This window comes from Ciconia boyciana, chromosome 2 (genome assembly GCF_034638445.1).
Source record: "Ciconia boyciana chromosome 2, ASM3463844v1, whole genome shotgun sequence".
Taxonomy (NCBI): domain Eukaryota; kingdom Metazoa; phylum Chordata; class Aves; order Ciconiiformes; family Ciconiidae; genus Ciconia; species Ciconia boyciana.
In genome coordinates, this window is record NC_132935.1 from 7698719 (window position 1) to 7712063 (window position 13345).

At 36.6% G+C, this 13345-nt stretch overlaps 1 protein-coding gene across 5 annotated transcripts in view; it reads right to left on the reverse strand.

The window, feature by feature from the left end:
* The window catches only part of KHDRBS3 (KH RNA binding domain containing, signal transduction associated 3), a 95392-nt gene that overhangs the window by 39197 nt on the left and 42850 nt on the right, over positions 1-13345 (reverse strand). For 4 of the 5 annotated variants that reach the window (XR_012040569.1, XM_072851154.1, XM_072851153.1 and 1 more), the window contains exons 4-5: positions 12815-12961; positions 6731-6870 (exon numbers count right to left, since the gene is read on the reverse strand). Coding sequence is in view for 4 of the 5 variants with exons in the window: in XM_072851154.1 (XP_072707255.1) it covers positions 6731-6870; positions 12815-12961 (287 nt within the window). In the remaining variant the exon portion in view is untranslated. The remainder of the gene's footprint in view (positions 1-6730; positions 6871-12814; positions 12962-13345) is intronic. The other variant, XM_072851155.1, reaches the window with a different exon arrangement.

Consider the following 13345-nt stretch of genomic DNA (forward strand, 5'->3'; position numbering starts at 1 on the left):
AGAAGAAAAAAGATCTTTGTTTCCACTTCTATAGGCCACAAAGCATTGTCCCCAAACCTTGGAAGTTATGTTATCAAAACTCATTTGTCAGCCTTGACTGCCTGCTTATATTCTGAAATACAAGAAGGGTCTTTTTGCCTTTATTTTCCCTCCTGACTACCATGCTGTCATCTCATTCCCTTTCAGAAGTCTTCTGAATGTTCTCTTTACCCCAGTGCCCCTAAGAACATCTTTTACAGTATTGAGACTGCCAATATATCCAGGCTAATGGTGTACATAAATGGGCACTGAACCCCCCACATATCTGTCTTCAAACTTTTTGTATACTTTGATTGTGTAACCACTTTGAAACAAAGTTAATGTGCCTTATTTTCAGGACATCTGAAAAAAATGTCCTTGCCTGCGATCCCTAAGATTTATGATACTGTAAATATTGAGTACTGAAGCATCACAGGAGGCACTAGTGTTTGGTTTTCTTTTTGCTACATTTGTAAGACAACCTCTGCTCTTCTGAATCTGAAATCAGTATGCTATGCAAGGAAATCTGTGAGATTCTGGATGAGGGAAACCCTGCTCCTTAAGTACCTATTAACTGTATTTTATACTAAACAGACTGTGGAAGTTAAATAGACAGTACTTAAACATACTCAGTAAATCCAATCTTCTAGCCAGGTGCTATTATCATCACCTCCAGACATACTTGAAAAACAAAGTCATCATCTAGGTACTTGAGACCATTGAGTCCTACTCTCAAAGAAACATTTTACTACCCTAAACCAGATTACTACAACTATGTGAGAAAATTTGAAATACTTCTCCATTTCATCTTGATTATCAGTTTGGTTTTGATTTTCCTGAATTTATTAATCTGGCAGTGATGAATGCAGTGAATGAAGTTAACCCCTCCCCATTAAATGCACAGGTAATTTAGGTGGTTAAATTAATAATTTTACTCCCATAGGTATGTAATTAACTTCTAGGCTCGGCAATGAAAAAAGGTCTTTTTCAATCTGGCTATCATGGACTAGAGGTTAAATAAAGCAAATCCCAGTAACTAATTTAATATCTTTTGTTTTCACTACACACTGAACAGTGTACCAGAATAGTGGGGGGAAATAATCTAATTTAACTCATGTCACAGCATCCTTTGAAGATAACGTCATGAAAACTATTTGTTGGAAACAATCTTCCCCCATAACAGTTTCATTATTTATACTTGCAATGTAGTATGAGAGGAAAAATTAAGAATAAAAAGTGAAGCACTTAATTTCTATAAGGTTAAATACATTAGAGAATGGGAGAACAGGCCTTTCGCAAAAGCGTTAGAATGTGCTAGTGTGATTTGTAAAAGCAGTACAGTAATTATAGAAGACAATATTGATGTATAAAAATCTGAGAAGTGTACCTGACAGTGTAGAGTTAAAATATTACTTAAGCACTGCATTTTCTAATTGATTAATCACTCACTGTTTGAATAAAGAGTTTAATGTGTGGAAAAACACTCCAAAGAAAATCTAGTACCACTCAGAACCACATTGTACTATGTTGGACTCAGAACATTTGTTCACAGGTATAATCTAATCCTCAATTGCCATTAAAATAGTATTTTACCAATTCATACAGCTTAAATACATCCATAGAAAACTAAAGGCCAAAGAGGAAGTGTTTATTAGCAATAATTTGACATATCTACTTTATAGTAGTCCCGTAGCATTTCTAGGATTTGTTTCCAGCAAACTAAATTACTGCCCTTGATCATAGCAGGCATAGTGTCTAGCTGATACTCCTTTCCAGCTTCCCTAAGCAATAGGTCTACTTTCTTTTCATTTATCACCTTCTCTCTAGTATAATACTGTTTTTTATTTCAAGTTTCTCCTTTCACTGGATGACTGAGTTAATAAAATTACTCTAATTATGAAATCCCAACTAGAGTCAGTTCACAGCTTTCCTTCACTTTGTTTCAGTGAAAGAACAAAAACTAAATCAGTTTACGTGATATGAAGTTCCTTTTCAATATCTCCCCTCCAGAAGGGGAAGTAAACATTGGAATAGCTTTAAAATAAAAATACTTGTGAAATTTAGGACCAGTTCCCTAACATTGTATTATTCAATGAGGAAACACTTGGAATTCTTTAATTTTAGCATTCATAGTTCCATACATCTACATGGATTTAAACTGTTCAATAAATGGATCTAACATTTTGTTACCAGATGATGATATGTTATCTTCCTTTGAGCACAGCCAACCACAGACAATGTTCCTCAAACAGTAAATATTTTTGTTCAGGTTTTATATTAGACATCTGAAAAATAACAGTCCTGTTATTTTAAAATAATGTCAGCACCAAAATATTGAAACACAGATATCCTGATACCACTCACAGAGCTAGAGTTCCTGCCTTTCCATCTTTTTTTTTAATGACAGTCACCACTGAAGTTAACTCTTATGCAAGTTTTATTTCACACTTTTATTTGAAAACAGTAATATGTATGTTCATGTTTCAATGGGAGATTTATCACAAGACTAAAGAAACAGAACACCCTGCACATAATACGTGCCTTTTTCCTGAATCCTGAGCTAGCTACAGAATCTTTTGCAGTACACTACCTACATGTTCTTAACAAAAAGTTATTCTTCAAAAATGAAACCAGTTGATTCCAGACATATGACTTAAGTTTGATCTGGTGACTAAAAAAGAACAATTGGAAGTTGTGAACACCTTACAGCAGTGATCTGCAGCACCTCATTACTTCTGATATATAAGACAGCAAATTCTAATCTACAACTTCTGTAACAGTTTTATTTGTCCCCAGATAGAGTGACAGTCATTCAACCATTAGGATCCCAGCCATGCATACATTGAAATAAACCCACAATCTCATGCAAGCATAAACCAGAATTTTTCTATTTCTTTAATTAGACTATTCCTACATGTTGGCTTTATACAAAATTACTTTTTCCTCCCCTCATCTCAGTGAAAGCAAAATATCTGCTTTCAAATACAATTCCTTTCAATCTGGGCAGTGAACCCAACCAGCTCTCCCTTATTGTGGTCTTTCAGTACTTAAGGGGGACTGTGTGTAAAAGAGAGACTTTTTACTAGGGCCTGTAGCCACAGGACAAGGGGCAATGGTTTTAAAATGAAAGAGGGTAGATTGAGATTGTACATAAGGAAGAAATGTTTTTTTACAGTGAGGGTGGTGAGACACTGGAACAGGTTGCCCAGAGAAGCTGTGGATGCCCTCTCATTGGAAGCGTTCAAGGTCAGGCTGGATGGGACTTTGAGCGACCTGATCTAGGGGATTATGTCCAGATGATCATTAAAGATCCCTTCCAACCCAAACCATTCTGTGATTCTAACAGTGATTTCTAGCTATAGGTGACATGTATTGGTTCCTCCCCCACCCCAAGGTAGCAAGGAAGATTTATCCATATTCTTTCTTACTATTATCATCCTCTAGAATTTCACTTTTCCAATATATCTTAGTTTGAGCCAGAATTGAGTGATCCTTAAATCTTATTTTTATTTATTCTTAAAATAGGAATGTGAAGCTTTAGAGAGGAAATCCTACTTTATTTGCAAAATGTCCTTAGAGGTGTGCATTAACATGTATGTTAACAAATGTTCATATGGAGTCCTTAGTTAATCAGAAGTCTCAATTCACATTTCAGTAGTATTATTATTTATATTGCACTGGTTCAGGATGGGAATTCAAAGGCATTAAAGAAACGCTGATTCCAAAAGAGGTACATCATCTAGCTACTCACTGTAACAGCATCACATTAAACATCATGGATTCTCTAAGCCTGCTAGCACAATAAATTAAAAATTAACTGGTATGATCCTTCATTTTATATAGTTGCCTCCAAAAAAACATTTAAGAACAATGTCAGTTTACAATAAAAACAAAGGAAAGAAAACCAGACTTTCACCAGGGAAAGATTCTCACGTCCCTTCTCTTGTTGCACAGAAGAGGCAGGTACTACCTTAAAAAGGTAAATGCTCCACAAACATCACAGAAAATAGAAGTGTTGTAACTACATTTGAAGGTCATCTTTAACAGTATTAGGATGAAGGAAAAAACTAAAGAGTGGGGGCAAGAGGGCAGAAGGAAGCAGCTATACGCCCAAGATCAATGATGATACAAAAAAGCATATTCCTAAATGTAAAGTAAGACACACACAACCCCTTCTACAGCAAATTCCATCCACTCACCCCCAAAATCTTACTTGGCTCTAAAGTAAAAAAAATTCAGTCAAGAAAATCCGGAACAAGCCAGAAATAGCAGAATAAAAAAAATTACCAAACCACAACCATTAGGGAATTACTTACCATATACAGGAATACATGTGCACAAGCTAAATTTGTGTGCAAGCACAACAAATGTATTGTTTTCTACAAAGTAAAATTTTGGTATGGAGCTAAATATACACATGTCTTCTTAAAAGAAGGCACTTGATAAGATGCATTATCTCCAGTTTCAACATGTCTGATAAGGAGGAAAAAAGGCATAAATTAGTACTTTAGGTTTTTTAAGTGAAAATATTCAGGAATAAAGGCTTAAAAAAATCTGGAACTTAAACACAGTCAGTTACTGCATCCTCAGAGGATGTTTCATGTATCAAGGCTGATATCTTAAAAATATTCTCCGGACTATAAAGAAAGCTTAGGATTGAGGTTTTAGACTTCATTTTACAAGTCTTCTCAAGCTTTGCTTCAACCTCTCCTGGACCTCAGGGATGCCTGCTATTAAAACTCTTATTTAACACTAAGACAAAGCCTTTAACAAAGCCTTCCATCAAAAGTGTTACTCACTGAAATCAATTTGTGCTAAGAAAGAATCAGAGCATTGTAACTGAGTTTGAGATCTTTAACTCAATGGCTGTAGTATCTCAGTAGCAATGGCATTAAATTTCAGTCAAGGAATCTTTTATGCTAACAGAGTGCTTCAATTTGAGGGGAAAAAGTCTTGGAGTTTAAGACAAGCCTTAAAGTAAGGACAAGTCAAACAATCCAACAACCTTTCAGTTTTCTTTAGAACATATACAAAAAAGGAGATGACAAATACAATTTTTAGCTGTCATCTCCAAATCAAATGCTAACAGCATTTAAGTTTACCCTGAAGACACTTCAATAGTTGTAGGCCAATAGGATGAACTACAAAGGATTTTGTGAGCTACCAAACAGCATGTATGTCTTGTACAAAACGCAGGTCTGAAAAAGTATTTTACTGGAATTCAGAGGATGGAACATGTGATGTTAGAAATTCAGGACTATGAAAAGTTAATTACGCATGCATGTGCTAGATACCAGTAGTGAAAATTAGGTATCAAACTTCAGTAGTAAGATCGGACCAAACAATAACTAACTTTTGTATCACAAACACTAGCTTAAGGACATATGAAAAATGAAGAAAACATGAAATAGAACTGTGAGCGTCTCTGTACTGAGCATCTGTAGGATAGCTGTTACAGGCATCTACAGGAAAGAATTAGCAAAAAAACAATCTCCAAAATCAGATGAGATCTCTAATTTGCCAGCACTTTTGTATGGCTGATTGCAGTGCTAAAGGAGTGAACCTTGGTATATAATTACCACTACTCTGAATAACATTAAGATCAAGAAAAGAAGCAGAATAGATATATTACACAATATAAGAAAAAAATTGTTGGTTTAGAGAAAATAATTATATTACAGGACACAATCAACAGTAAGTGTAAATTCTCTAAATTACGACTAATTCTGCATTGCATTTGCAATCATTATTACAGGATACATGTAACTAAACAGATCTGTATAAATGGAATCATTCCTCCGTGCTTTCTTCTATCATGCTTAATCTGACTTAAAACACTTCAGAATATTATTTTGAAATTATTTTTAAAAGCCAAAATGTAAGTTTCAAGCTTGCATTAATAATCACATAGCCACAACTGAAGGAAAATAGTTCACCGTAGAAAACAGTTACACTTAGGTGCTTCAGCCACAATGTCTGTACTGTAACAGAAACAGTTATGCACTTTATTTAGTTTTCACACTTCAGGACTCAAAGGAGTTGAAGCTGTCATCTCAGTACTGCAAGGAAGATAGCGGATGCTAGAGTAAAAATAAAACATTTCCTGTGTCAAAGAAAAATAAAGCAAAAGCAGTAGACTTGCCTATGCCTGAATCAAATAAAAGCCACTTTATGAAATAAGTGCCACTCAGATGAGACTAAATCCAAATTCTACCTCCAAAGCACTTCTATAACATTTTATCATGACTATAAAAACCTAGTAATACTGTAAAAAAGGAATATGCATATTCCATAAGTTAGAGAAATCGCTCTGAAATTCATGTCAGCCAAGGCAAGATAGGTTTACCAGTTTTTCAAAGCCATGAGCTCCACAGGGCCAAGACACAGACCCTACATGCACCTAAGGAGCAAATGAAAGTTAGAAGTCAAGCAGGTGGCTCACACAGTAAGACTGAACATCTTGTATGATGCACATTGTTTCTTAACGTAGGTATCATTCAAGTTTTATAAGACAAATTTCAGCACCATTGTTAATTCATTCTAAACTAATTAGACTATCTTCAGTGAATCAGGGTTGTTTCCCTTATCTTTTACTCATATTTTGGGAGTCCTTCATGAATTTTACTGTTGTACTCTGGGGGGGGTGCCTTTCAAGGGAGAAGCTTAAAATAGGTATGTTCAAATGAGATTCCACTGCAGCTGAGATACTTACCTGGCCAAAGCAGGAACTGGTACTCCTCTTGCTCGAATAGATGGTTTTCCACGAACTACTGGAACTTCTGCATTTTCTGAACCACCATTTAAATATGTTAATTCTTGAAGCTGTGCCTGTCTGATTTCATCGTTGTAGTCCTAAAACAGGGGGGCAGAGTGAGAAAAAACCAAACTGTTCAACCACCAAGCTTAGCATCAGCAAACACTGATCCTGAAAGTTTCCTCTTAAGAAGTTGAACATCCCACTGAAAAAGTTTAATATGCAGAATAATACTATAGGTATATTATTCAGTCAAAAATTTCTAAAAGAGTTCTACATATTAATTACAATTTTTGCTCAGGAATGGCTTTCTTTCCTATTGCATATTACCTCCATATAGCATTACCACTTAAAATGCCAGTGTTAAAATGCTGTAGATGGAAGGAAACAACAACAAAATCAAGGTCCCATATTCTGAGTTGAGATCTCGTTTGTAGTTCCAGCTGTAGAATGATAGTGTATTAAAATCAGGAAAAATCCTATCGCCTGGTGTTGCAAAGCAGTAAAGAATAAACACACTGTTGAGAACAGCCCCTCACGAAGAAGGAATAGATTAGACATCTACACTTTTAAAATCAGGAGTTAAAGAAAGAATAAAAGGGAAATTCATTCAATACACACATGCACTATTATCTAATAAAAAGACCTCCAAAAATGTCAATTCTAGAATATGCAACAGTAAACAAACTGAAGACACATGGCTTGTTTCTTATTGTGCACAAAGCCTCTCTCAAGGTGCACAAATCTTCTCTCTCTATCAAAAAGAAAGCTCAAGTTATTTACATGGAATTAATATGGTACTTCTAAAATACACAAGAGTTTTCAGGGACCTTGAGCCAACCTGCAAAACTAGCACATCACACAGGAATAAAATAGATACAGCAGTGAACTCTTGAGCTATACATATTTTGCTATCATTTTTCCCCCATTTATAGTGAGCCAAAGAGTGCATCTGTAAAGGTGAATCAGAAAAACAAATATTTTACTCAATACATACATACAAACCAAGCATCAAAATATTAATAGGTCCTCTAATGAGAATGAAGTGATACTTCTGATATAAAAGCTCTTATCTTCTACAAATCCTCCCATTTCAAAGAAGGAAGGTTTGTTTAAATGCTGCCCATTCTACAATTCAATTACAAAACAAAGGACCTGCATCTCTTATGGGAAATCTGAGTTTTACATTTATGCACTAGGCAGGTACCAAAAGACTGTCAGGTAGCCTTGCATCAGACAACTCTGAAACATAACTCTGCAATGAAAGGAAGTTAAAATTCCTATGAATTCAAAGACCTCCATTATCCTTGAAACATTCTGCTTCCCCTAGGCTTCCACGAACAGAAATAAGGAAATTTTCCTTTACATGCCAATTCTGAAGATAGTGTTTAAGAAAAGTGGCACTATAAAGGCATTTTGTCCAAACTGTCTTGAATAGGCTCTGAAATTTAACTCACAACTGCCCATCTGAGATCATCCTCTACTTAGCAGCAGAAATCAACCAGCAAACAAGGTGAAAAGAAAAGTCTGGAAGACTGAATCAACTGTTTCATACTGTGTAATTGAAGCTTTTGAGGAACAGATTTCATTATAAAACAGCTTGGACCCAGCACACAGCCAAACCATCATAGGGAACAGAATAGAAACAGGCAATTGCATGCTATTCTGGCCAACTAGTGTACAGAAACCCACTTCAATATTTGTGCTTTGTTGCTGGACCGGAACTGTCTACAAATGCAAAATTCTCTGCAAAGTATGTATGGAACAGAGACCTTCAGTCTTGAAACAAAATGCTAATGAATTGTTAAAACTGTTCCACAAACACCATGCTTAGGTCTCAAAGTTCTGACATAGCATATATCAGAGATGCCGTTTATAACTTCTCCACAACACATCCTCCTCAGAATTGGGCTCCTAGAAAGATACCTTTGATCATCATTTGATATTAGTATCATTTAATTTCTCAGAGACATGCTTAGGTTGCCACTGTACATGTTGGGTCCTTTTTCTTCCTAATGATTTCTCATTTTCCTGCAGCATACTACTAGACATACCAGCAGCCTTACTCACAGACAAGGACTCCACTGCACAAAGGCACAAACCAGAAAATATAGTCCTTATCACATATGCCAGAGGCAGCAGGAGGATACAGAGTGAAGGGGCAGTACAGGGAAGCCATGATAAGCAGCGGTGTTAATCCATTAGACTCTGAAATGGATTCTTCAATTAACAGTAACAGATGGTCAATTTACAAATACCCACTGCTGGAAAACAGCACACCAAGTCAAATTGAGGAGACAATCTCTTCCTCACCTAGAACACAAGATGGACATGGAAACCATTTAGACTGCACTCCTCCCTTGTACAGTTTAGGCAGAGGCAACACTCGAATTTCAGTCAAATGCGGATTAATTTCAAGTGAACAGATGTACTCTTTTTATGAATATTGCCCATCCTGACTTTGACTAGTCTTCTCTGAAGGTGGATGGTGTTTTCTTCTGTAGGAATGACTACATCATCAAGATACATGCAAGACATTTTCTTCCTACACATAATTACTTACATGACCCAAATAAGCAACGTTCTTTTAGATGTTATTTGTGATTTTCCCCCAGCCCTGGTCAACACACTGGCAGCAGCTCTCCTTGGGATTATCTGTAACTTAAGACCTTATTCCAATTTATCATTCAAACTAGTGGTAAAAATTTTTATTTATTGTTAGGGCAGATCCCTGCAAAACCCTATGCAGTTTTGCAAGACACCCAAGCAGATCTTTATCCTGATAGCAAGCAATAGTTACCAGGTTTCCAGCCACCTTTATACACACACCTTACAGTTATTTGTCGGCTTGCTTAAAGAAAAGTGTGTGAGTTTCCAAACCCCACCAGCTCTTCCAAGTGCCATTAAATGCTATTTCATCACCACACCTTACAAACCGACCCTGCAGGAGGCAAGGCAGACTACAGGGAAAACTTGTAAATTCTGCTCACATTGTAAATTGACTGCTACAGATTGTTCTCTCAAAGATATTTCTATACTTTGCTTTAAAGACAAGGAAAACAAGTAACTTGGGTAACCAACAGCAAAGCATAATTAATACTGTAGCTGTTAAAAGAAGAATAACTGCCACTATGCAAAAATTAAGCAAGATAGACTAAGAAAAGTCCTATTGGCCAAAACTGCAGTAATCATGGTATAATACAGGAACTGGGGGGAGGTGAGGGTGGAAGTGCCTGGCTTTTTGTCCTAACTGACAGGAGTAATTCTGGGATAAATATCAAGCACAAAACCCCCCAATCTAACAGTCGAACAGACTGCTGACCAGAGGGTCTGGCCAGAACAGAGGGACTGGCTAATTTAAAGGAGTACAAGAGAATATACTTGAAGTCAGAAGCCACAATTCTACCTGCAGAAGACAGATGACAGTCAAGGCAACATAAGCACAGCCAAAAAAACTCAAGTCAGAAGGTTTTGTGTCTTGGTTTGAATTATACCAACAGTTTAAAGGAAAGTACACCACTGCAGCTGCTTGAGGCTAAACTTCAATGCAAAAGAGCTTGTTCGTGGATCTAAAGAGATCTGAGAAGAGAGGCTAAGACATTTTGGCTATAGTCAGCTACTACAAGGACATTCTGTATCCTACTCTAGCACCAGTTGCAATTGTATATTCAGGCCTGATCTGAAAACTGAACAATGACCCTATATTCATAAATTAGGATGAGCATCTAAAATTGTTGGAATGTATAATTAGCTTACATTGTAAGGAGAGCACAGATTAAGATCGTAGTCATACATACTAATAGCAGGACTTCTTACTTGAAATAAAACTGCTAATTTTTTAAGAAAGCCACAACAGACCTTATAGAAAATAAAAATCAAGTTGCATTTGGCAGCAGTTAACCAAATGCTAGTTTTGGAGAAGACAAAGCTGCTCCTTATTGCTTCCTGGAGTGGCTGCTGCAAGGGCGACAGGGGGGCAGAAGAGATTAAGGCATTTAGAACCATTCTGATAAGATTACATTTGAAAAGCCAGAGGGAAATTAAGACAGTGTTGGCTTGATCCCATAGTTCAGAAAAGATTATGTAGCATCAGTTCAGCTCAGTACAATAAAGATACAATGATCAAAAACTGAGACAGAAAAGTGTACAACCAATGAATGGAATTGCTCATTATCAGTCTGTAATCCTACTGGCTTAACAGCACTAGAGTAATGACTAGGTTTTGATAAGCTTACTTCATTTATGACATTATGTGAATCAAGCTCAGTGAAGAAAAAAGTTCTGATGAAGGGGCAGGGGAATCATACATCCTTACTTCCAGTGCACACAAAAAGCACTCAAATTGAGCATATTTTCATCTAAAAAGAAAACAGCTGTTTGCTCACTAGAATAGCCAAGAATTTCAGTCACCCTTATCTCTTCACACAATCAAATCATGAATCATGTAAATACAGTAACCTTCGACATTATGACAGCCCAGCATTCCTACAAATATTTTGTTGAGTATCCCCTACCTAATCAGTTAGGATGTTTGAACAGTAGTACGTTTGTTTACCTCTTCCTATACATCAAGACAAAAGCCATTTGGAACCTACAGACAGAATTATGATGTGGTGCTTGCTTCTTTATAATAGAACATAACACTCAGGACATTTTGGGGGGGGTTTAACTGTCTTAAGGTGCATCCCCATTAGTGTGTTACTTCACATCAGGATGCCTCCTGATGATCGTTTCTTACCACACTTTGATTCATGTCAAGGAATGGTATTGGGGCATATGAACTAGTTTTCATTCAGACAAAAACAAGCCAGAAGAAACACTCAAGGACAACACAATCAACTCGAGTCACTTGGGGACTTAGTTTAATGGATCTAGACTAGAGTTAGCACAAACTAAAATCCCCAAAATGAATACAGTAGTATTGTCAGGTCATCAGCACCAGCCGCTTCACTCTGAGGTACAGCTGGAAGTTCTACTCCCAACAGGCTGTAGCGGCCATACAACAGGCATCCCCAACTGGTCCTGAATACAGCTACACTGACTATACTCTCAAACTTTTATGTGCTGCTATCACTCCAATACACACCTTAGTGAAGTTTCCTTAGCTAGGTCTCCCACATTTCCAAGATCTGACACTAATCAAGAATAACACTTGGATAACATTTTCAGCAGTAAAAATAAACAGAAATCAATGCACCTTGAGGATGCTTTGCTTTCTATATTCAGTCATTTGACAACCAATAAAAATAGAAGAACGTTCACTGAAGAGCTAACACAGTTAGGAACTGCACACAGTAAGACCACCTCAAATGCCCCAGCTTAAGAGAGCTTGGACTGTTCCAAGCAGTTTAGTGTTGCAAAACAATCGAGGGTGGTCCTTACATGAGAAGCAAATAAAGGAATCTTCTGTAAAAAGACATTGGAAACCCTGCAACATCAGTGTCTATACACATCCCAAACCTGGAGTACAAACTTATACTGGAAATCACATCTCATCTTATATATCCATACATCACAAGTTGAAGAATACACGAGAAGACAAGTATAACCCATGTATCACTAGCTTTGCGAGAAAAAAGCTACAAGATAAAATTGTATTGATTCTCATCACTGAGTACTAAACCAGGATTATGGGTGGGAACAATACTACAACTTCAAATTTATTCTTAGTGAAACAGAACCTTATGTTGATGCTTCAGGTGTACCAAGAACATAGGGAAGAGCCCTACCTTAAAGTTTTTTTCCATATTTTACAGATTTTTACAGTTATTTGTAAACTTAAATACTTTGCACATAGCCAGTTAAGCAAGAATAAGTTGCTTTTTTACTATAGGTCATATCAAGAGGTGACAGTGTATGTGGACAGTTATGCATTCACCCAATAACTGCCTGTATCAGAATGAAAAGTATTTGTAAATATCACTTTTCACAGGTGAAGGAAATTAAGCAACATGACCTGACCAATATCATACAGTAAGTTAGCGTGAGGAAATTTCTCACTCAAGACTACCAGAATTCTTACAAAAAAATTAAAATACTAACAGGGATGAGGAACTTCTTGATTTCTTCCAATGCATGTCCCATTCTGGCATATGCTTCTGCAGGGGGAGCAAATACTTCAATTAAAACATGCAGGTCATCATTTAGGTGGAAGTACTTTGCCTCTCCACTTTTTCTCAACTCTTCCTCCTAGGAGACAAGAAAGAAGTTGGGTTTTTTCCACCTTCTTATTTCAAACATATTATAATGCAAGTGTTAAAGTTGTTTGAGGCATTTGTGCATACTGTTTACTCATGTTCAAATGTCAACAACTAAAAAAGTAGAAAGTTACACACTTTTCTGACACACTTCAAACAAAGCATGTTGCTAAAATATCATAATATCAGTTTGTCTATCAACACTAAGTGACTACTAACACACAAAATAAGACCCACGAGCTTCTGCTCACATACAGAAACTGTAGCACAAGGGAGAATGTTCCCAGAAGTTCTCAAGTGCACCAGTTTCACGTAGAAGACACTGAGAAACATAAGTGAACTTGAAGCCTTTTTTCTCAAAAGTAAAGTCTTTAGA